Consider the following 23376-nt stretch of genomic DNA (forward strand, 5'->3'; position numbering starts at 1 on the left):
ACATACCATCCCTTTCCTAAAAGAATAAAACGATTGCTAATGAAAATGAGGGGCGAAGGTGGGATGAAGCGGGCATCTCTCCTCCACCTGTACTTAGGGGAAAGCCGTGATCCCTAAAAGCAGGTCTTAGCGATCGCCCGGCACGAGCCAAGGGCGGCCCCACGGCCACACCAGACACTTAAAGGGAGGGATTCCCATGTATTGTTCTTCTCTGAATTGTTCTTCTTTCTTCCATCTGAATAATTACTCACTATTGCCAATTTTCCTCCTGTTTGTTCTTTATTTACCGACTACCTTCTTACCATCGTGGATCGAGGGGATTGCCGCTTGTCTCCACTTCTATCCGATCTTATCGTTATCTCTTATCGCCTTATCCGGCCTTTCTTTGTCTCTCGTCATCTTCTCCATCCCCTCATCTGTATCCTTTCTTCTATCCTATAACCAGACGGTCGTGACCATGACACTGCCTTCGACGATTACTCAGAACTTCCTGTCCAAGCCTAACCAGCTGGGCGTGGTGGCGGTTGGTTTCAATGGAGGGCAGGTACGTCATCACCAAGATCGGCCGGCTCTACCCATTCCTTGACGGACTTGTCGATCATCCTGGAGGGGCTACCCTACCCACCATCTCACTACACCTTAGACAATGGACATGTACTAACCATCGAGCCCAACATGTACAGTGCAAAACAGGTGTCGAGGCCGCCCCGATGGCCCTCATCCAAGCCGGCCTCCTGGACCAACTCCGCGACGACCTCGGCTACGACCTGCACTACGACGGCGCAGTCCACAACTACGAGGACAAGATGCCGCCCACGGACCCCGACCACCGCGGGATGAAGAAACCCCGCGCGGTCAGTGCGGTCAACGAGACCCTAAGCTCGCAGGTCTACGAGCACGCCCGCGAAGGCCGGATGGTACTAACCCTGGGCGGCGACCACTCCATCGCGATTGGCTCCATCTCGGGCTCGGCCAAGGCCACCCGCGAGCGCCTGGGTCGCGACATCGCCATCATCTGGGTCGATGCGCATGCTGACATTAACATCCCTGAGATGAGCCCTAGCGGGAATATTCACGGTATGCCCATGGCGTTTTTGACGCGGCTCGCGCGCGAGGAGCAGAAGGATATCTTTGGGTGGTTGCGGGATGAACATATCGTCAGCACGCGCAAGGTCGTCTATATCGGTTTGCGCGATGTCGACCGCGGAGAGAAGCAGATCCTCCGGGAACATGGTATCAAGGCGTTTAGTATGCATGATGTTGACCGGTTAGTTTATATTCCCCCACCTCACGTCCTCCCTTAACGGTGAGGAATCGAAACCGAAACAGAATGAAGTCTAATAAGCAATCCCTCCAACAGATACGGAATCGGCCGTGTGGTCGAAATGGCCCTAGCCCACGTCGGAAACGACACCCCCATCCACCTGTCCTTCGACGTCGACGCGCTGGACCCGCAGTGGGCGCCCAGCACTGGAACTCCCGTCCGCGGGGGCCTGACGCTCCGCGAAGGGGACTTCATCTGTGAGTGTGTACATGGGACGGGCAATCTGGTCTCCATGGATCTGGTAGAGGTCAATCCCAGTTTGGAAGAGGTGGGGGCAACGGACACGATCCGAACGGGGTGCTCGTTGGTGCGCAGTGCGTTGGGGGACACGTTGCTGTGAAGGTCCTGTCTTGTCCTGAACATGCCACGGTTTGGCAGCGATGCAGGAAATGAAGAACATGGTTAGAAGGTGCCATTATGAGCTCAGTTAACATTGACATATCTTTCTATCCTCTGGGGTGGTGGGAAGTGGGGAAATGTTGTGTCTTTTGAACTCAGACAGATCAGAGCACCACCGCATTTACAAATAGACTGTGAGGAGGACCTATGAACACAACGCCGACAGAGACCGCTAGACGGCTACATTTCCACTTTTAAAATATCATTTCTTCTCTTCTTTCTCTTCTTTCTCTTCTTTCTCTTCTTTCTCTTCTTTCTCTTCTTTCTCTTCTTTCTCTTCTTTCTCTTCTTTCTCACACACACACACACACATACACACACACATACACACACTCTCTCTCTGCTCTATCCAACCTAGAATTTGATCATTTATCAGATCCAGTTCTATCTCCATAATGTTGATATCTAGTGATCTTAATGACTCCTGTTTTCCTCCCTGCTAAACCGGGTGAACATTGGTATAATTATCAATAGTTTATAAATATTTATGATTATATGCACATTCCGTATTCCGACAACCCCAATGCACCAGGAGAGCGCCCCGAGGGCTGCTCTTCTCAGCATGGTCGCTTCATTCAGAACCTCCGTCAAGCAGCAACAAAGGTACCGAACGTGACCGTAGTAGGGGCTAAAGCCACGGACCTCCTTCGCGATGGAGACAAGGGCAAGGTCATCGGTGTGCTAGCTTACAGTGCCGGGGATAGTAAACAGGCTATTGAGGTGAGTCGGACATTCTTTTTTTCTTGCCCTCTCTAACACGGAGGTATGTAGTACTACGGCAGTTTAACCATTGTCTCCCATGGTTATGCCTCAACCTTTCAAAAGGGATACCTTCCCAACAGACCCTCTAGCCAATCGAAATTTTTGGGCTCTGGAATTGATAGATGCCAAACTCCCGGAGTCTTACTACGGATATGTGTTTCTCTCCGATGCCCCCCAATCCTTGTCTATCAGATCAGTCCTCGCCAAACGCGAATCTTCATGGACGTCCCCACCGGCTTACCGAGTGCAAGCCCCGCTGCTGGTGGTATCAAAGCCCACATGCTCAATGTAGTTCTGCCAGAGCCTCCCTCCGGCTGTCAAAACAGCTTTCGTGAGGCCGTGGCTAGGGGGAAGTTCCGAAGCATGCCCAATTGGTTTCTTCCATTCCACATTCGGAACAGAAAGTTGCGGGCCTGCTGTTCCTCGACGATGCGTTGAACATGCGGCATCCGCTGACTGGTGGCAGCATGACTGTTACTTTGAATGACGTGCTATTGATCTCCAAGCTGCTTTCTCCAGACATTTTCCTTTCACTGGATGATTCCAAAGCAGTGCTCGAGCAGGTAGGTCTATTTCACTGGGCCCGAAAGCAGAGTTCCTCCCTCATCAATATCCTTGCAATGGCACTGTATGCGCTGTTTTCGGCTCAGGATACGACATTGACTGCACTGAAAAATGGGTGTTTTCGATACTTTCAGATTGGTGGAAGGTGCAAGCAAGAGCCCTGCGGTATGCTAGCGGGTCTTATACAGTCGCCGTGGGTCTTTGCTTATCATTTCTTTGCTGTCGTCTTCTATTCTGTCTGGTTTGTCTTAGCCGAGGCTTCCATCTGGATGATACCGTACGAAGTAGTCGTGGCGACGTTGATCGTCTGGAAAGCCCCTTGTGTCACTGGGCCTTATTTGATACGGGGGGTTATGCCTTGACTAAAAGGATCACTATGGTAAGCCTAGGAGCTGACCTTTCTTGTCAATCTTGAAACACTCAACTGAAATTTTATCAATGAAGTTAATGTCTTGTATAGATTTAGGGGAGCTCGATGACTGAATCTAGCACATCCGCATTGCACCAATACAAGGACGACCGAGAGGAAATAGTTGGTTCATCATGTTGTTGATCCAGATATGGTCCATTAATTCAGGGCTATCATCCAGCTGCTCTTCCAATGACTGGTTTGGATAGCGCGTGCCTTACGCCTGCAGCCCCCCAAATTCAGTGAAGAATGGCCGCGAACATATATCAGCCGCACTTGAGCTTGATTGTAAGCTTAACCCTCGACCGAGATCAACAACATCTTGGAAGTAGATGTGGAAAAGCGTCAATGTGTAAAGAAACCTGTACAGCTAGGACAGGTATTCAAACAGGCTTAAGTTATAGTGAGGTTCTCTATCAGGGATAAATTCTCCAGCGGAAAGCTAATCGCGGCCCGTTGGCGGTTCCGCCTGCGGGTGATCCCGAGAAGACCTACCCCAAGAACGCGGGAACTATGCAAGAGACAGGGGCGAAAATACATCCCTACCAGTAAGGAAAGAATAATACGCGCGGTTGCAAACCAGGAATGGGACCATTCCAGTAGTTGAATTCCCATCCCTCAAAGATGGGAAGAGCAAGGGGCACGACCTAAATAGTAGGGGACCTGATCCCTAGATTACTATAGAACTATAGCCCTGTACATAAAGCAATCAGATAGGGCTTCTAAAGCACCCGCGTAGGACTCCTAAAGGCAGTCACTTGATATGATCATGTTGTTGTATATAATTTCAATTTCTGATACTCTAATTTCTTTCATGATCATCACCAATACTCTTGTTAGTAAATAATGAAATAAGAAAAGATGAATTTTGTTGTTACTCATTGAAAGAATGTTAACAGTGAATTAATATATAACCATATTAGACTTCTTAACAAGTACATAAATCCCGTGAATCTTATATTAATACTTTCTTCCAGCTAGAGTACAGAAACCTACATGTCTGTGAAATTTCTTATTATACAAATGTATCCAGGGTCATATAGAGAGGAGTCTCGACATCATTAGTCTCTTGTGGACCAGTAACCTGATCAGGACACCCTAGTCTACGAGATAACAAATGGGTCCAGCGCCCCTCCTAGAAGACAGCTATTTTCACTTGCGCGAGGTGTGCAGAGGCCCTGACTAGGTAGTATTCATGGACCTTGGTAACACTATAGACAGAGCCATGTTCTTGGGGAACCTTCAGCTTGCATCTGTTGGATCAATGAAGATATATGCGGTTAGAAGCAAGTTCAGTGCCTCTAGTAATGTCATCACTTTCACCCACTTACCCTCTCTTGATGTCTTTGGACTGTGCTGGTAACTATAGACTGGGCTAGCCAAAACAACGGGCACTGCCACCGAACTCCGACTACGTTCTCGACTGCCCTGTCCCCTGTGGTGTCTTTTCTAGTACACGACATATGTCACATCCGAGTGAGCCAAGATAAAAACGAAGTGCGGTGGGTCTGGGATCCGAAGGTGCCGGCTTCGAACAGACAAGACTCGCTCTCTAGTCTAGAACACCACCCGCTGTCGCGGGTGGGTTCTTTCCGCAGCCCTTCCTCCTCCTCCCCCAAATTGCTACGTAATCTATTCGACATATCGAAGAATGTAAAGGCTCACTCGTCGCTAGGGACGGTGGCTGGGTGTGTCTGTCTACAGCTTCTTCATTGCCAGCAGCGTAATGGATGTGCGCTCCAAGGCGGAGAATTTTACATATTCATCCTGCCCCAGTTCAAGCAAGAAATACAGGGGCATATATAGGATGAGCCAGCTGTGAGAGATCAATGTGGACAGATGTACACTTTTAATCTTTATTTCTGTCTTTCACCTCAGTTACACATTACCCTAACTGGACTACTACTCAAAATTGGTTTAGCTCGACCCTCTGAGAGGGGTCCACCGTTTGACTGCAGCGGAAATCCAATCTCGGAAATACCGAACCGACACCATGACAGATAACAATAATGCACAGAAGGAGGAATGTACGGACTTGAGGGGGGGAAATCTGCATTCTGCAAGTTAAGATGCCGCGAGGGCCTGGATCAATAGGACAAAACCGACCGGGCTATCAGTGCCCAGTCAGGGGACAGGAATTCCGTTGTGATCCAGCTTGTGAGGAATTTAACAGTAGCCGTTGCTACTGATGCTTGCATGTGGTTGTGTGTGGACTGGGGATTTGAAAGGGGCGAGGGGAGGGGGGAAGGATCGCCGAATTGGCATAGGTGGCTTGCAGGGCTGTTTATTCTTGACATTTCTCTGCTCCTGGACGCTGTTCCCAGGGAAAGTGGCTGTTAGCTGGCTATTTGTGGCTGTTATGGCGGCTTTCGGGTCGCCAGTCCAAGCCTGGATGATGGGGCATGGATTCCTATGGACTATGTCACGTAGACATATCTTTATGACTGTTCTACATGAGCAGAACAAAAGAGAGATTATCTCGACTGATGAGCTGGTTTATAACGGTCTGAAGTCAATCAAGATCAGTAGACCTTCGCAGATACACATATGATGAGGTCAACACTGAGCTTCATAGCCCATTTATGGTTCTCTAGGACGTAATTCCGAGGAATTCTGTTGCCTCACGCTTACAATACTGGGCTCTCAGTATGTTATGATGTGTGCCAGGAAGGGAGCTCGAACTGACTTATTCAAGGCCTATAAGATATGGTTGGAGTCCCGTTCAACGGTACCACTCACTCGCTGCACGTTGGGAATAAGGAGCGTAAACAAGGCCAAGTCATATGAGGACGTCGTTGGAGAAATATTACGCCTTGGAAATGTAACTCAAGGGGGGGAAAGGAATCCGAACCAAACCCCTGGCAAAGAAAGAGTTGAAGGGGAGGGAAGTTTTTCGAGTCTAGGGTCAGCAGGTACCTAGGTAGGTATGAAATGGAGCCCGCCAGTCAAACCAGGCTCGGCGACGCAGGGGGCACGGATATTTTGTCCATCCTTCGGGTAGGCTGATCTGAGACACACCAGGGCTATTACGTGTTAGGACGTCCATGATGGGTTCAACGTCAAAATTTGTGATGTCAGAGCATTCAGAGCTATGAGTGCTAATAGGACGACGCTGGAGCTTCCTGGTGCTACGAAACAAGACGTGAAGGGACAGATGGGGCAGGTGGTACTCCACCTCAGGGGACCTACCCTTCCCCCGTCGAAGAGCAAACTTTTACACAAGTTTCGCAAGGGTCATACTGCTCATGTGAAATGTCGGAATGGCCTGGTGCACTTGCGAGTTGATGGTGCAAGACTACTGGGTGCTCGCCCGGTAGCTCAATTCCAAATTGCGCAGTCGGATTCCAGACTGTGATGATCGGCCCTGGCCTGCTGATCGAACCTCTCACCCAGACATCCATCAAGATCCGGTTTGCAAGCTTGGGTAGTGTATAGGCCGTGGACTATGGGGAGCTCCAGACCAGAGCCTGTGCACAAGTTGCCGCCACGGTTACAGTAAGCTATCATCAGCCATCGTCAGCCAGGATTGGACAAAATAATGGTTGCAGTAGTAGTCGCAGTTACGGTAGGATGATAAATGAAATTGGAACCTCAATCATGAAACCTTGGCCGATCCGTAGATATAACAAGGGTCCGGGATCCCGGGCAGGCCCAGATCATCATGATTTAGGTTCGTTTATCAACTGTGTCCCGTCCCTGGACGGTTCATCCTCATGCAGTGCCCTGTCTAGACTCTTGTCTACTCGTCTGATGGTTCACTGATCATAGGTCAAACTCACGCTTCACGCTTCGGGAATAGCGTCTGTGGTGCGACGGTATCGTTCAAATGTCGAGTGGCAGGCATACCGGTTCTGCGTGATTCTCATATGATGAGCTGGTGTGGTCGAAACCGTACTCCCATTCCAATGGGCCATCCATACCTAAGCATGGCCCAACCACACAGCGCTAGTAGCAAGTCAACCAACCATAACACTGGGCCTCAGACAAGTAGATCTATGCCCTAACGATCTTATCCTCTCATGCCGCGTAAGGATGCTGCGGGTCATGGCGGCCAATTGTAGGGTAGAGCAAGCAGTACTGCTTCAAAATGGTGCTCCCTGTATGCTGTGCTCTTTGGCGATTTGGCCTATCATGGGTTTACTGTGGAAACCCCTTGATTGAGTGAACGGGAAGCCATAGGACCACATGAGCCAAGGCAAAGGTAGACTGCTGGAGTTCAGCCTATGCTGTGCTTGGGCAAGTATGTTCAGGGACCCAGGTGGTCCCCTTCAACTTGCGGAGTTTTAATTCCGTTCCGTTTTCATTCGGGCCGTTGCCAGGAGCTCGTGCTAGGTCCTCTGCGCCTGGACGATCAACACATCCACACGCATACTCTCCCCTCTGGATTGTTTCCTGGATATTCTAGGTTCTGTGTGGATCCGTCTAGTGTATTAGATTAGAACCTACACATAGATCTTGCGTCATGACAACCGGCGGCATATGTACTAATCCACACTGGCCGATATACGCTAACCCTAAAGTTTGACTGTATTTTCAGTGACGGCTCGGAGAATAAGTTGTGGAGCCGTACCCTATATTGTTCTTTCAATTTTGACAGCCGTCCTTCCGAAGTTTGCATCTATGATGTGGTTGTCATCCAATGGCAAGCTCTTGCAGTCCATCATTTTGCCTGCTGGATAGCCACATCTCGTTTGGTTCAGATGACAAGCTCACTGGGAGCCCCACTGGTGCCGATTTCAGTCCTTGAACTGAAGACCTGCATATGGATATCCAACCTTCTTCCGTATAAACAAGAGAAGGAAGGGTATATGACAGAGGAAGGCAACCAACCTTCTCAAGGCAACCCAAGTTTCGTGGATAACCATGGCGACACTGGATGGAATGTTTGACGTAGGATATAGCCAACCTTGCTCATCTCTTGAATACAGAGAGAGCCATCCAAAGAGATAGCCCCACCTGATCCCGGCGATGTGGGAAGCTAGGGTGGCCCTGAGAAAAGCATTCCTCCAGTTACAACCTCGACCCACTGTGCTAGGTTCTTGCATATGAAATCCCTCACTGACTGGGCAACCGTAGAGGACGTGGTATCCGGCCAACGGATAGCAATGAAGGGTTGAATCTAGAATCGGTCCGATCTTGTCACGAAGTCAAAGAAAAGAGGGTTCCATTGCATGGTTGCAGCTTGCTTGCTCCCTGGGACCGTAATCTGGGATAATGAGCTCGATCCCATGCCTGGAATGAAACGAATCCGGTTCAGGAGGGGCTTTGCAGCACACATGCTTTGTGAGAAAAGCAAGAAATAAAACCGGAGTCCTTCAACCCGACAGGTGCCGTTCCAAGCAAAGAACCTTCTCGTCTGCTCATTTGCAAGTCTCCTGTTTGCAACCTTACCGTATCCCAAATATCAATATTTTTTTATTATACACCATGCCTCGGGAACACAAGACCAAGGCCAATCTGTTGGCCCTTTATTGTTTAATAGATTTCTTTTCGATTTCTCTTGTCCAGGCCAGACCGGCGCCCTTTGGCCAGCCTCCAAGCATCGTGAGTAGGCGACGAGGGGAAGAGAGACAGACGCGGCGATAACTGTCTAACTCTTGCATAGGAATCTCCACAAGATCCATTGAGACGTGATGCAACAGCTGAGCTGGTCAAGAAGCTTCGCCTGGAAGACACCGGCATCGGTGTTCCAGCCCTGAAAGCACGACAGGGTCCTGATGAAATTGTATCGGGGAACTCAGGATATTCACTGACCGGTAACAACTTTGAGGGATCATCTGGTCCTGGAATAACGGTGACGACCTTTGGAGGCGGCAACCAGTGCGAAAACGGATCAGGTGGTCCTGGTACCTCACTGCAGTCTGGCATAGGGAAAGAGTCAGAGGAATTAGAATCCGACGAGATAGCAGGCGCAGGTAGCATCGGTGCCTTGAACTATAGTGCTGCTGGAAATGACGCAGGTTCGAATGCCGGCGCAGGTTCGAATGCCGGCGCAGGCTCGAATGCCGGAGCAGGGTCGGATGCTGGCGCAGGGTCGGATGCAGATGCGAACGCCGGCTCAAATGCTGGCGCTGGCTCAGATGCCGACGCGGGCTCAAATGCAGATGCGGACGCCGGCTCAGATGCTGGCGCAGGCTCAAATGCTGGCGCAGGCTCAGATGCTGGCGCAGGCTCAAATGCAGATGCGGACGCCGGCTCAGATGCTGGCGCTGGCTCAAATGCTGGCGCAGGCTCAGATGCTGACGCAGGCTCAAATGCAGATGCGGACGCCGGCTCAGATGCTGGCGCTGGCTCAAATGCTGGCGCTGGCTCAGATGCTGACGCAGGCTCAAATGCAGATGCGGACGCCGGCTCAAATGCTGGCGCTGGCTCAGATGCTGGCGCAGGCTCAGATGCTGGCGCAGGCTCAGATGCTGACGCCGGCTCAGATGCAGATGCGGACGCCGGCTCAAATGCTGGCGCAGGCTCAGATGCTGGCGCAGGCTCAGATGCTGGCGCAGGCTCAGATGCTGACGCCGGCTCAGATGCAGATGCGGACGCCGGCTCAAATGCAGATGCGGACGCCGGCTCAAATGCTGGCGCTGGCTCAGATGCTGGCGCTGGCTCAGATGCCGACGCAGGCTCAAATGCAGATGCGGACGCCGGCTCAAGTGCTGGCGCAAACTCAAACTCCAACAACGGCTCGGATGCTGGCTCAGGATCTAGCTCGGAATCTGGCTCAGGATCTAGCTCGTCTGGCTCAGGATCTGGCTCGCAATCTGGCTCAGGATCTGCCTCGTCTTCCGGGGGATCTGATTCTGGCTCCAGCTCCAGCTCCAGCTCTAGCTCCAGCTCCAGTTCCGGCGCCGCTTAGCGTGCTGGCCCCGCTGTGGCCCGCTCGGCTCATCGCAACTTCGTGAAGGTTAATATTCCCAGCCCCGCACATGAAAATACCGTACACGTTCGGAATAGACATTCTGACAGTTGAAAACCACAAGTCCTACACGAGCGTTAGTAGTGATGTGGTCAACACAGGCCCACGATCGGATCAATTCAATTGTGTTGTTTTTTGGGGCGGGTTGGGGCGTATTCTGGGGGGGTTGCCCCCTAATTCGGAGCAAAAAGGGGCGGTGGGGCGGCCCTACCACTCTACTAGCAAACATGTGACTGGGTCACGTGGCTGGTCGAATCGGCCGTCCGAGCAGATGAGACTGGTAATGATGATTGGGACACATTGATGGTGCTTATATCTAATATTATTATATCAGCTAGCTAGCAAGAGGAGATAATTTATAGAGTTTGAAATGACCAATATCTTTATATTTTAAATAAATTATAGAGTACTTACATGATCTCAAAGTCCTACTAAAAGAACAAGACCCGTAGCGTGCGGAGAGCACACTGAGACAATTCTGTCGAATCTACACTAGCACATTGATATCATACAGCGGTCTGAACCATACTCATTGCGGATTTTGGCTATAGGATATGTACTGTTCATGAGGGCGGGTGTCTTTGGAGTTCAAGTGATTCGGGTGAAGTTGGTGCAAGTTCTGTTGGGATAGCCATATTCCCCAAAATTTTTTAGTTTACCGACGGAAGCATGGATTAGCTGAGCCTAATTTCTTAGAGTTGTCAGCAGGAGGCGCACTAACTACTATATCAGGGTCGAAGATGGTAGAATTGACTCGATACGGTCCACTGATAGATGAGCATGCCTCGAATGCTAGGTGATCATCACGGAATAAACCAGGGTAGGAGACAATCGACGAGCGTCAACAGTACACTGTAAAGGACGTCTCCAGTCGGCGATGTACGTTATAGAGAATTACATCTTGCCGGACGAGTCAAAAACATCGGCTTTTTTGACCATTACCTTTGCAGGGACTTCAAATCCCTTGCAGCGAACCCCTGGCCGAACTTCTCCTCGATCTGATTCCACGGTGCAGCACCTTTGGTGCAACTCAAGACAGGACATGCAGGTTTCCGTCTGGTTGTGAGACTTCAATCAAGAGATTTGAGACATGCTACACATGGTCGTCTCAGCCACAGGTTCAACCTGTCCGCGCCCAGACAAAGAAGGATGTGGTTTTTCGACCAACGGGGCGAAGGCGGGATGACTCTTTGATCAAATGGTTCATGAGATCATTACAGACCATTATCGTACTTATTGCCATTCAGTGGTGTCGCTGGGGTGGTTTTCGCAAGACCATAGACCCGTCTCATGAGCCTTGGAAGTAGCTAATCCGATTTGATCGCGCATGACCTTTCACTATCAATGCCAAACCTGTTAAAAAGAATAGCGAGGATAGTTCTTGATATATAGTCAAAACTAGCAGGTGGTAATGACAAGACATGGGATCAGCGACCATTCCTAAAGGGGCGAAACCAACTCCACGTCTTGCCCTGCCACCCTCAGTGTCGCCCTACTATACCTACACCCACTGCACCAGCCACCTCATTTCTCCCACCACAATGCATTTCTTTCTTTCACTCCATGCATTCTCTCTTCCTGTCAGTCATTCAAACAATAACCCATTCTGCATATCCCAAACGCCACCACGACCTAGATCTCCGAAATAATCCTCGAGTCCTCGTCTCGTCTCCGCCGACCACCTCCTCACCGCTTACATAACCGCCAACACATCCCGGCGCAATTCCATTCGATCAATCAACAAACAAACACTCAACCAACTCAGTCCGTCACATTGCCAGTCCACACCGGCCCAATCCAGGGCGTGGGGTGTCGGGATCCTGATACCTTGCTGGGTGTTTGGGGCGGCTTGGTCCTGCGACTTGCGACCCAACGGTGTTACGACGTCGCAGCTGCGGCTTACCTCCGACGTGACTCGATCTATACATACATATAACCCTCATACCCCGCCTGCACTTGGAGTATATGGCGATCAGGGCAATTGAATGAATGGACGAATGAATGAACGACAGATACGACTTTGACGAATTAGTATAACGCCGCTTGGATGCATGACTTTTCTATGATATAATACCCGACTTCTTGATCTACGCAGTATATCTATCCTATCTCGATTGATCAATCTCACCACCACCACAACACAACACAACAAGACGAACCACCGAACAAAAACGCAAAAGAAAGAAACAATGGCAGCCCCAATCCGCCGCAGTCGACACTACCACTGGCCCGAACTGCAGCTCAACATCTGGATCATAATCGTGCTATCCGGGTCCGCAGTCTGCCTCGGTATCTTCTCCTGGTTTATGGCCATCCAGACGGAGATGAACCTAGGAATACCATGGTAATATACCCATTTCCCTTCTACCAACGAATCACACTAACAAATAATCAAAGGCTCTTCCCCTACATGGTCGTCTCCTCCGCCCTCGGCTTCATCTTCGTAGTCCTCATCCTCGTCCTCGCCGCGCGCCGCTTCCTCCTCCCTGGCATCATCCTCATCGGAAGCTTCATCCTCTTCGTCCTCTGGATAACGGGGCTGATCGAGACCTCGCTGCAGCTGTATGGCGTCGTCGCCAACGTCAACGACAATTGTCAGATCTATATCCTCGATGATCACCGCGTTGGGGGCAATAATCTGCAGACGTTGGCTTGGTTGACGCAGAGTACTATCTGTTTGTTTCCCTTTCTTTCTTCTTTCCCTACCACTTTTGTCTACTGTCTACTATTTACTGTATGCATGTGTCTGTGTGTATATATGGGTAGTACAAACTACACATGCATACATACATACATGACAATAAACATACCAAACATCGTGGGCCGTGACGTGACTCAAAAGAAACACATGCTAATCAACAAAACAGGCAGCTGCTGGAAAACAGCCTTCGCATTCGAACTCGTCAACACGATCTTCTTCCTCTGGATGATGATCATGGCGTGGCAAGTAAATCGGGATATATGGGATTGATTTTTTTTCCCTTCTATCTTCATTTTTTGATGTCTGGGTTATATTCTGTTTCAATATGGGAAATGGCGCTATTGTCTGTTTTGATTGATATTGATATCCATTTGTGTTGGCCTTGATTTTTTTTTTTCTTTTGCTCTTTTTTTCCGTTTTTATATATGTACCCATGAACACTCATACCATCCACAACAACTACAGAACCTATCAAATCCCCATTTATCATACTGTATGTATGTATGAGCGTAGGTAACGGAGGATAGAGGAAACAAGTACGGAGTAATCAAGTACGGTAAGTACTATTTAAGAACCTATACAAACAAGAATTGAGAGTAGATCGATAGATAGATCCCGTCAACGCCATCGCTATGCCATTCTCGCATCGATCGCAGTTCCCCGACAATATCAACATTGATATCAACAGCAGCAGCAGCAGCAAAAAAAAACACCTCTCTTCCAAATGAAACGTCTAGAGAGTGAGTTACGACAAGACAGGACATGCCACTCAGCTCGCGATGCTCATGCATCCATCCTCAACGCCATTCCATCTCCAATATGAACAAGAACAAGATAGAGAGAAGCAAATGGGACAAATATGACAAATAGAGAACAAGGAAGGGAAGATACAAGGGTCAAAGTCAAAGTCGAGATGGAAACAAAAAAAACTAACTATCAGTTGCTTCTTCTTCTTCGGCTCGAGCTTCGTCTTCGTCGTTATCCTCGAATGCTGCCATCATCTCCCGCTCGAGTTCGTCTTCGTCGTCTTCGTCGGGTTGCGGGATGTTTTCTTGGGGTTGAGAGCTGGATGGTTCGGGCTCTGGGGGTGAGGATACCATTTCTTCTGGCTTTGTCTCCTCTGTGGTGGTGGTGGTGTTGTTGTTGTTGTTGTTGTTGTTGTTGTTGTTGTTGTTGTTGGCACCACCGGGGGTGGCCATGGCTCGTAAGCCCGTGCTGCGCTCGTAGACCCGCTTGATCCGCTGCGATAACCGCGAGCCGGCCTGATCGCCTCCCTCTTCAGCCGCCGGCTCCTGGTCACCGTCACCGGCTTCGCCCTCAGTCCCATCATCCCGCTTGCGCTTCTTGCCAATCTGGCTGGACTCGTCGGCCACGAACGACGCGTCGCTGTCGCTTTCGCTCTCGTCATCGCTACCCAGGAAGTCCTTGAGCTCTTCGTGCACGGCGGCTTGCTGGTCTTCGTCGTAGCCGATCGGGGACTGCTCCGAAAGCCCCGACGACTGGAGGATATCGTCCGTCTCGTTGTCGTCGTCTGTCAGGAATTCACCCGTGTCTTCGTCATCAGACGTCAACCACGCACTGTCCAGGTCTTTGGTGCTGGGTGAGATCGGCTCGCCGCGGTCGTCTGGGTGCACGGGGAGTAGGTACGGCTCTTCGTTGAGCCGCTTCCACTGGGTTAGGGAGTCTAGGAGCCACTGCGTCGAGACGATCTTGATCCTGGGGTATCGCGTCGCCTCGCGCACCTTGGCTGTGCGGTTGCGGCCGGCTACGAGGTGTGTCGTTCGCCGGTTGACCTTTTGGGAGATTGCGGCGCCGAAACTCTTCGACCAAAGGGAGATGTCGGCGTTTTGGGTGTCTGTCCCTAGGGGCAACACGCCGGAGAATACCATCACCACGCCGCCAAGGATCTTGCGTTTGATGTAGGGCATGATGTCCTTCACGTCGGGTACCAGTTTCAGGTCCACGTCTTTCTCCTTGAATGGCGTCTTTTCGCCCCGTAGAGCCGCCACCCGTCCGCCGAGCGCGCGCGTCCGCCGCTGGTCGTACTCGTCGAAGAATCTCCGGTGCACGTCGTCGAGTCGTGCTTCCAGCTGGAAGAGCTCTTGGTCGGTATCGACCAGCAGATGATGCCGCTGTTTGTTGGGGTCCTGGGACTCGTCCACGCTGGCGGACGACTCGCTGCTATCCGATTGGGAGGTCGCGTCATCTTCGGCGTCCAGCTCCTTCTGCTTTTGCAGCAGGGGCCGGTCCTCGACCTGGTGCATGATTGTCTCTTCCTGGGCGTCACTCTGCTCTTGCAGCAGTCTCGGGTTGTCTCCACCACCCATTGTTACCAACTGCTCCAGCGTTGACACCTCCTCGTTCGGCTCTGATTTCGTCGTACTGCCATTAACGTGGTGTTCTGTCGGTGGTGGCAGGGGAGGGGCCTTGACCGGTGGCTTTTCACCGGTCTTATTAGACGACTCCAGTTCTTGCTTCTTGGGGAGGAAACTGGAGTTGATATCGCCGATCCCGACGAAAAAGTCGTACGGAGACACCTTGATGAGATTGGGGCTCCAGCGCCAGACGTCCCCACGGTCATCGATGATGACTACCATCTTAGTGTCCACGGGGAACAGGCGATGCAGGTTCTTTGCGGTCAAGCTGCCACTCTCGTCACGGCTGAGAATACGATCGCCAAAGAGTCTTTTGTCTGGATCGACGATACTTGCAATATGCTGCGCATACGCCCTAGTACCCATGGTGTAGATATGTAACTCGTACATCGCAGCGACGTTCTCCAAAAAGGCCTCTAATCCTGGTCGTAACTTGACATAGTACCAGCATCCTCGCATCCCTGGTCCATCGTCCACCAGCTGAAACCTTCGAACGTCGCTCAATGCTTCATGGTTGGGATTGTCCTTGTCTTCCATCCACTCTCCTACGGTAGGGTCCACGGTAGCATGGATGATGGTCTGGTCAAGATCCACCACGAGGGACAGCTTCCGATGCGATAGCAGTCGGCGTTTCGCATCTTCTTCCACCCGTGTAGCCTCCTCGACGCTTACGGTAAGTGTCGTATTGTCGTGAACCATCTGGATCGGCGCGCGGATCGAATCGGTCACCTCCGTGTTGTACGTCGACCTACAAGAACAAGCGACGTCAGCTCCTATCCAAAGCAACACACCGACTGCCAAACTATCAGAGCACCTACTCTGTCATATCCTTCCCACACTCCGCACACAGACCCCCGAACTGGACTTCGTGAGCACATGGCTCGTCAATCTCGACGATATCAACCCTATCCACACGTCAGCAAATCATTCCCACTTCAAATCAAAGGGGAGAAGGCGAGCACATACGGCTCATCAATAATATCGCCCTTGGCAACTTTCCATTGCACGATCTCCCCATCAACGGTCGACTCAAACTTAGTCGGAAACTTGCGCTTCACCTCGATCTTATTTCCCAGCCCATCACCTTCAGTGACAGTCGTCTGGTAGATATACCAGAAGAGAGCCTCATCCCGTTCCACCGCATCGCCAGGCTGTTTGAGCAGCGACGTTACGGTGATCGGGTAGTGAAGGCTCGGCGGCAATCGAAGCAGCATGCTCCTATTTAAACTCGAGTGACACGGTGTGGTAACTACCGCCCACTGGTTTCTCTCTCATGTATGGCGCACCCTCACGAAGCGGGAGCGCGATGGGCGATTCAATCGCGAGCGAACAGAAAGAAAGGGAACCGAGCTAAACAAAGCTATGAAGCCATCACCGGGTCGCTCGGCGCGCGCCCACTGCGAAAGGGGTAATGAAGGCGCAATTCAATCTAACAAAGGCAGATTCGATGGCGTGAGGTGGTGGGTGTTTCCAACAAGCTTGGGTTCGTGGTTACGGTGGAGCGAGAGCTCGTCAAGTGAGGTCCGCCACGAGCTGACGCGACGAGAAAACGGCGCCGTTTGGGAGGAAACAACGGGGCAGTTGGCAAAGAGCAGAAAAGAATATGCGCCCAACAAAGCGCACAAAATGAGAATTGAAATTTCGAATCAAATTGGAATGGTTAACGTTGACAGGAGCTGGGTGGAGGGATGGAAAGGAAAGAACGAAACCAGTGCAGACGAAAGGCGAAGTTGAAGTTCACTTTCTGCTGAGGTCGGCCGCCAAGACCAGGCCAGAATCAGGCAGTACCCGTCCGTGCGGGGCTAGACCTCGTCATAATCATGGTCATTGTTAACGCATTGAGTATGGTAAGTAATCCCTGGTAATGTTTATCCCCTGTCACCTGCCATCCAACGGCACTACTGAGTCTCACGTCATAGGTTTCTTCCCTACTGGTTTCATCTACTGCAGAATGCTCCTCGTAGGCTACAATAGAGTCCAAAATCCATAACACATGAAATTGTTCCGTAAAAGTCACTAAAACAGACGTCGCAACAGAACCCAGGGCAGTGCAGAGCCTGCATCTGAAATGGTAGGCCTGCTTCTTCCCCAGGTTCGCCGAAATCAAAAATGCCCGTGCTGGGCTTATATATGTACCATTGCTCTCACACCGCATCATCTAGATGGATGTGAGTCTTACGTCGCTCCTCTATTTGGCCTTGGCTAGACCAACGGCGCCGTTGCCGACGTCGTACACGCTGTACCACCGCCGCAGGAAGGCATCACCCAGGATAGCCAGGGGCCCCACGGGCTCGGGGAAGTCCATGCCCATGAAAGCGCTGATGCAAGAGCCCTGGACCTCCAGAGTATAGTCGTAAGGGCCGATGGTGAAGTTGTGGCCGCTCAGCGTGAAGGTCATGTCGGGCAGCTTGTCGCGCGTATCGCATTCAACGGAGTACTGGCCGGTGAAACCCTTCTTGGCACCGATCTCCTTGTTGCTGTAGGTTTATTAGTATGGTTTCTGACGACATGATCCAAGGGAACTCACATCAGCTCGGCAAGGGTGGAAGGCAGGGCAATCAGCGAGGTACCGGTGTCCAGGATGACACCGGTGTTGTCCAGGCTGGCCACCTCATCGCCAAGAGCAATGGCGTCAAAGTCGACCTCCCAGTAGGCCTTGCGGCGAAGAGGGATCTTGATCAGCTCACCCTCGTAATGGTCCTTGTCAACACCACCGAAAGTCGCCACGGAGTCGTCACCCTCGGTGTTAGCGTCCCCGAGGTAGAAGGCGAAGACAGGCTCATCCAGGGTATCCTGGTTCAGCATGCTATAGAAGGGAGGAACGATCTTGTTGACGGAGATGGTGTCGAAGCCCAATCCAAGGATGCCATCAAAGCGACCAAAGGCAAAGGCCAGACCAGGCTCGCTGGTTGCCTCAGCAAACAGCTGGTCTTCGATCTTAATATCAGCGATCTTGACGGTGTCCTTGGACACAAAGCCGCTCAAGCTGCCAGAGCCATACTTGATGGCAAACTCGCTGCCATTCTTCTGGTAGGTAGATGACGAGGAGGAATCGTACTTGTTGTGGAGATAGCAGGCGATGGAGCCACACTGCTGCGACGGGACCCACAGGTTGGAGCTTCCCGTGTCAAGCACCACCTTGAACTCCTGCGGGGGCGTACCAATCTCAATCTTGGAGAAGTCTGCGCGACTCATGTTAGTCATGAATTTGGGAGGAGATCATCTTAGTCGATTCGACTTACACTGGGCATTCAAGAAGTTATCGACCAAGACGTCATGACGTCCCTGCTCAGTGAGCTCATCGTTCAGATCGGTCTGATCAGACAACTGCTGATGCATCGCCTGGCGCATCCCCGAGTATTTCTGACTCAAAGCCTGCACATGGGTGTCGATGTTCTGGGCGTACTGGAGATGATTTGGTCAGCGGTGATGCCAAACCCAAACAAGCGGACATCGATCGATCATGTCCCAATACCATCATCACAACCAACAAATACAGAACAACAGGATTAACTCACCATCTGCTCAGACAGAGGAACCTTATCAAGCTTAAGCTTGTGAACCTTAGCAGAAGCACAACCCAGCAGCACAGAGGCCGCGAGCAAGGAGGGCGTCTTCATGATGGGCGGCAACAGTCCCAGACCACTGGGGGAGGCGGGTACAGAGTAAATAAGGATGGATGGTTACCAAAAGAGAGACTGATGAACAGCTGATGGAATAATGAAGGGAACGAAAGAACGCGATGGGGATGGGGAGACGGGAGATGGAGACGATGGGGGGAGAGAGATGGATGGAGATGAGGAGGTGAAGGGAGTTGAGAGCAAGCGAGGTACCTAGTCTGTCGTAGGTACCTTACCTTACATGACTGGTTGCGGAGTGACTTGTAATGGGGGGAAAGCGAAAGTGACCAGGGCAGCCAATCAAGGATGGCGGGCTTGCGTCATTGGCACTCGGCGCGGATCATGGTCACGGGTCGGATCACTTGATCCTGGGAAGATGGAGATGATCGACTCACTTTGTAGAAGTTGCTATTCTACCATATGGTTTATTTACTTGTTTATAAGAAATACATTAGGTACATTACCCAGGCACTGGGCAGGCACTGAAATCTCTAGATTGATTGTGGAGGTATGAAATGATAGTGGTGACAACAGTGTGTTTATATTTAGTCTCACCCGATAACAAACACCAACTAAACCGGCTGATAGCATCAGGCCCAATCTTACTGATAACATTATCGCCTTGGTTCAGGCCAACCCTTTTATCTACCTCGATCAAGAGCAATAAAAGACTCACCAAGCGCGATATTCAAGCCCTGAAGAAAAAGCAATCAGTACATGCGCCAGTTACTGTAAACCCCCCATCTCGTAAATTCAACAAAGCCGCTCAAAGCACATAGCAAATATAGGCAGCTAAATGTATATATCCGACAATACATCCAATATTCCATAGCAACAGAGTCCATACTGACTGAACTGGCACTTTGAATCGGATCAATCACCAACCCGATCAATACAAACACAGAAAAACAAATAACCGAGAGAGGGATTCTTCAACATGGCAATTGTTTCTGTTGACTTTTCAAGAACGACTCTCGCTCGACGATAAGCGGAACTATAGGATATCAGACCCAGACGGACATGCACACCTTGACCACCAAGCCAACTCATTGGGGGGAGAACGTGTTCTAGTATGATAGGCGCCCTGGTTTCAATATGAGACGGGAAATACGTAAAACGGATCTGTGTGCCTTTCTGTCTTAGAGATGTCGCAAGGGGTAGGCTTGGTGAGCACCTCGAAGGTCTCGGCAAGCGTGAGGTATGTAGGATGGACTTAGAAGTGTGAAGAGCTCTCTGGGGAAAGTCGGGTTGTTTCAAGATTGTCGTTTCTCGTTTCTAGTATGTAGTGTTATTGTTGGCTTGTTTTGTCTTGTCTTAATGGCTAAGGGAAGAAGAAGAAAGAAAAAAAACAGCAAGGTATGGGCGGCAAAAGTATCGCTTATAGATGCACATTGACATTACGGCTTGCAGTGTCGCTCACGAAGAGCAAGGTTGAAAGGCTGCCTACATGCTTCCTACACGTACTGTAAACTACTGCAGCAGAGAATCCAAATGCATCAATCATTGTGCTACATATACCAATAGCCCGGTCTCTGATGATACAACGGACGACCACCTTTTCGCCATGCACAATCCCATTTCCAGCACACCGAAACCTGAAACCTGATCTAGCGGTAGAACTCGGGTCTGTGACGCATTAGTTATGTTCAAAAACGAGTGAGAGGGAGAAGGAGCGAAAGAGAGAGATGAATAGAGGGGCGAATGGAGCATACCGTTCATCTTCCTGTCCGGACTTCACCTGGGCCGAGTAAGCGTCATCAAGATCAGACTGAATGATATTGTAACGGTTCTTGCGGACAGCCCGGAGGCCGGCCTCTTGCATGATGGCCGCGATGACAGCACCAGACAAAGGCTCGTTCCGCACAATCAGCGAATCCAGGTCGACTTCGGGAGACAAGGACATTCTGGACGCGATCGTGCTGAAGATCAGACGACGCTCACGTCGGTCACGAAGGGATGGGAACTCGATCTTGCGGTCCAAACGACCCGGACGCAGCAAGGCCGGATCAAGGGTATCCGCTCGGTTGGTGGCCATGATGACCTTGACGTTGCTCGACTGCTCGAAGCCATCCATCTGGTTAAGCAGCTCCAGCAAGATTCGCTGCACTTCACGGTCGGCACCTGTTTGGGCGTCGAACCGCTTGGTGGCAATGGCATCAATTTCGTCGATGAAAATGATAGCCGGGGAGTTCTCCCGCGCCATTCGGAACACATCTCGGACCATACGGGGGCCCTCTCCCAGATACTTTTGAACGAATTCGGATCCGTTCACTCGAATGAAGCTGGCGGTCGTACCGTTCGCCACGGCCTTAACCAACATGGTCTTACCCGTACCAGGAGGGCCATAAAGCAGGACACCACGGGGAGGATCGATACCTGGAAACGGTTAGTAAACCCAGTCATCCTCCCTTGACACCGCAACGGCTCACCAATCTGCTTGTACAAGTCAAACTGCGTCAAAGGCAATTCGACCGCCTCCCTGATTTCCTGTTTCTGCATATCGAGACCACCGACATCCGCGTACGACACGTCCGGCTTCTCGTTCTCTCCCAGCATAGCAATAGACGAGTCGGCCTCTGGCGGGAGGATATCCACGAGCGCATTGGAGTGACGGTGGAGGGCGACGGAGGACGACGGCTTGAGCTTTTCGCGGTCGAGGGTGGACAGGATACGGACAACGTAATTCGAACCGGTCGAGGACTGAACGATACCCGTACTAATTTGGTGAGCAATAAACGTCTATATTAGGATGCTGCGTTGTGTCATACTTTTGGTCAATCGCTTCCATGAACTGGCCGATAACGAGTGGTACACTCTGTATCCGCTTGATCTCTTCCTGCGCACGAACGAGCTCCCTCTTCAAGCTCCTGTTTTCGAAGACATGTTAGATGAGTGTAAAAGAATAGAGCCAGAGAGGTTGGAGATGTAACCCACCTTTGCTCATCCTTGATATACTCCTCTTGGAGTTGGATGTACCTAATGTCAATGGTCAGATGACAGCCACGTCAAAGGTGATCACATTGCAACCTACTCCAGATGTCTCTGCAACTTCTTCAATGTGGCATATTCGTCTCCTCCGTCCGATCCCGTCCCCTCGAAAGAATCGATGTTGGGGATGTTGTCCAATGGAATCGGCTTAGGCGTGACGTTGCTCGCCGGGTTCTCCACGGCGACGTCTCCCATGCTGTAAATGTCGTCGAAAAACTGGATATAAAGCAAACAGGGTATCACCGAGTTTACCTAGGCGTCTGATAATGATCTCGGGGTGATGTCGCAGTGCAAGAATAGGTATTTGGGGCTGTGGGGAGGGATGTTCATGTGGAGGAGCTGTGCTTCGAAGGCTGATGGGATCACGTAGCTCCCGTGGCAATGGTCACGTGAGGAGCAGCTCGCTGACCAGACCGCTAGTCCCGATTAGGTAAAGAGGTCTTTGGTAGGCCTCCCAAGCATATTCTCTATGTTTTTTAGTAGTTCTTCTCAAGGACTTGAGGATCTGGAATATCAAGTTATTGATTAATTTACTACTAACTTTGTATGGAATACACTTGTGTACTCCATTCCCATCACCCCTTTGCCTTGTCCACTTTACTGATTCCAACCAAATATGGAACAGCGGAAGTTACGGATCATAGAGTCGACTGACTGTCCTTGACTGGCAAATGTGGTAGTTCGCATACCCTGGCATGAACGGAGGATGTATATTTGTTGTTGTTGTACTTGGAATTGTTCACTCTATTGGGTGCCTGTTGATATTCCTACAAAGAATAATCTTTCGTAGCTTAACCCCAGGGGGATTTTTCGACATCAGTTTCATACATAGGTTGAATATATATATCTAGTGAACACTCGACGTAGGACGGTTACCAAGGGCCACCACACCCTGTCACAATTAGTTCGAAGATTCTAACGTTGTAGTGGTACAGTCCACCTTCATGGGTGGATTTTGACATTGGTTGACTATCGGCATCCTCAAAATAGGAACGAACACACTGGCACCGTAAGATCTCGCAGACTAGTAACATGCCAGGGGCTGGAAAGAACGCCGTGGGATCTATCCTATGAACGGTACAGCGCTATGAATGTCAGTGTAGGTCTGTGGGGTCTGTTAGCGGATTACATAGTTGCTATGGAGCTTATCGCAAAGGGATGATCGTAGGCGGCATAGCCGCGTAGAAAAGACAGCAAAAAACTGGGATATAGAGAAGGAGAGAGGAAACGCGACACACTGATATTACTGTGTAATTGGGCGCGCGAGTCAAAGAAAAAGAGTCGAGGCAGAGCCCCGGAATTTGAGAGACCCTGCTTCCAG

At 50.7% G+C, this 23376-nt stretch overlaps 6 protein-coding genes across 6 annotated transcripts; 3 read left to right on the top strand and 3 right to left on the bottom strand.

The window, feature by feature from the left end:
- Window positions 1-457: 457 nt before the first annotated feature.
- On the top strand, window positions 458-1664 carry P168DRAFT_314482 (arginase; the record flags this gene model as incomplete). Its single annotated transcript, XM_024839776.1, has 3 exons — window positions 458-544; window positions 684-1267; window positions 1361-1664. 3 exons carry the CDS (start codon window positions 458-460, stop codon window positions 1662-1664), a joined length of 975 nt encoding a protein of 324 aa, XP_024696973.1.
- Window positions 1665-8885: 7221 nt separating this feature from the next.
- Window positions 8886-10357, top strand: P168DRAFT_314483 (uncharacterized protein; the record flags this gene model as incomplete). The annotated part of the gene is made up of 3 exons (XM_024839777.1): window positions 8886-9002; window positions 9064-9304; window positions 9399-10357. 3 exons carry the CDS (start codon window positions 8886-8888, stop codon window positions 10355-10357), a joined length of 1317 nt encoding a protein of 438 aa, XP_024696974.1.
- A 2151-nt stretch (window positions 10358-12508) lies between these two features.
- P168DRAFT_15468 (uncharacterized protein) lies at window positions 12509-13553 on the top strand. The gene is made up of 3 exons (XM_024832820.1): window positions 12509-12715; window positions 12769-13046; window positions 13239-13553. Exons 1-3 carry the CDS (start codon window positions 12561-12563, stop codon window positions 13340-13342), a joined length of 537 nt encoding a protein of 178 aa, XP_024696975.1. The 5' UTR covers window positions 12509-12560; the 3' UTR covers window positions 13343-13553.
- Window positions 13554-13664: 111 nt separating this feature from the next.
- On the bottom strand, window positions 13665-17135 carry fcpA (protein-serine/threonine phosphatase). The gene is made up of 3 exons (XM_024834062.1): window positions 16414-17135; window positions 16266-16352; window positions 13665-16195 (listed from the first exon to the last, which is right to left on the bottom strand). The coding sequence occupies exons 1-3, from the start codon at window positions 16659-16661 to the stop codon at window positions 14002-14004; spliced, it is 2529 nt and encodes an 842-aa protein (XP_024696976.1). The 5' UTR covers window positions 16662-17135; the 3' UTR covers window positions 13665-14001.
- A 297-nt stretch (window positions 17136-17432) lies between these two features.
- On the bottom strand, window positions 17433-19294 carry P168DRAFT_262787 (aspartyl protease). Its single transcript, XM_024834766.1, has 4 exons — window positions 18966-19294; window positions 18690-18852; window positions 17975-18629; window positions 17433-17924 (listed from the first exon to the last, which is right to left on the bottom strand). Exons 1-4 carry the CDS (start codon window positions 19065-19067, stop codon window positions 17636-17638), a joined length of 1209 nt encoding a protein of 402 aa, XP_024696977.1. The 5' UTR covers window positions 19068-19294; the 3' UTR covers window positions 17433-17635.
- Window positions 19295-20541: 1247 nt separating this feature from the next.
- On the bottom strand, window positions 20542-22355 carry rpt3 (proteasome regulatory particle base subunit RPT3). The gene is made up of 6 exons (XM_024836357.1): window positions 22099-22355; window positions 22002-22043; window positions 21836-21934; window positions 21497-21783; window positions 20780-21443; window positions 20542-20693 (listed from the first exon to the last, which is right to left on the bottom strand). Exons 1-6 carry the CDS (start codon window positions 22248-22250, stop codon window positions 20675-20677), a joined length of 1263 nt encoding a protein of 420 aa, XP_024696978.1. The 5' UTR covers window positions 22251-22355; the 3' UTR covers window positions 20542-20674.
- Between the last annotated feature and the right edge of the window lie 1021 nt (window positions 22356-23376).

This window comes from Aspergillus campestris, assembly GCF_002847485.1.
Source record: "Aspergillus campestris IBT 28561 chromosome Unknown P168scaffold_1, whole genome shotgun sequence".
Lineage (NCBI taxonomy): Eukaryota > Fungi > Ascomycota > Eurotiomycetes > Eurotiales > Aspergillaceae > Aspergillus > Aspergillus campestris.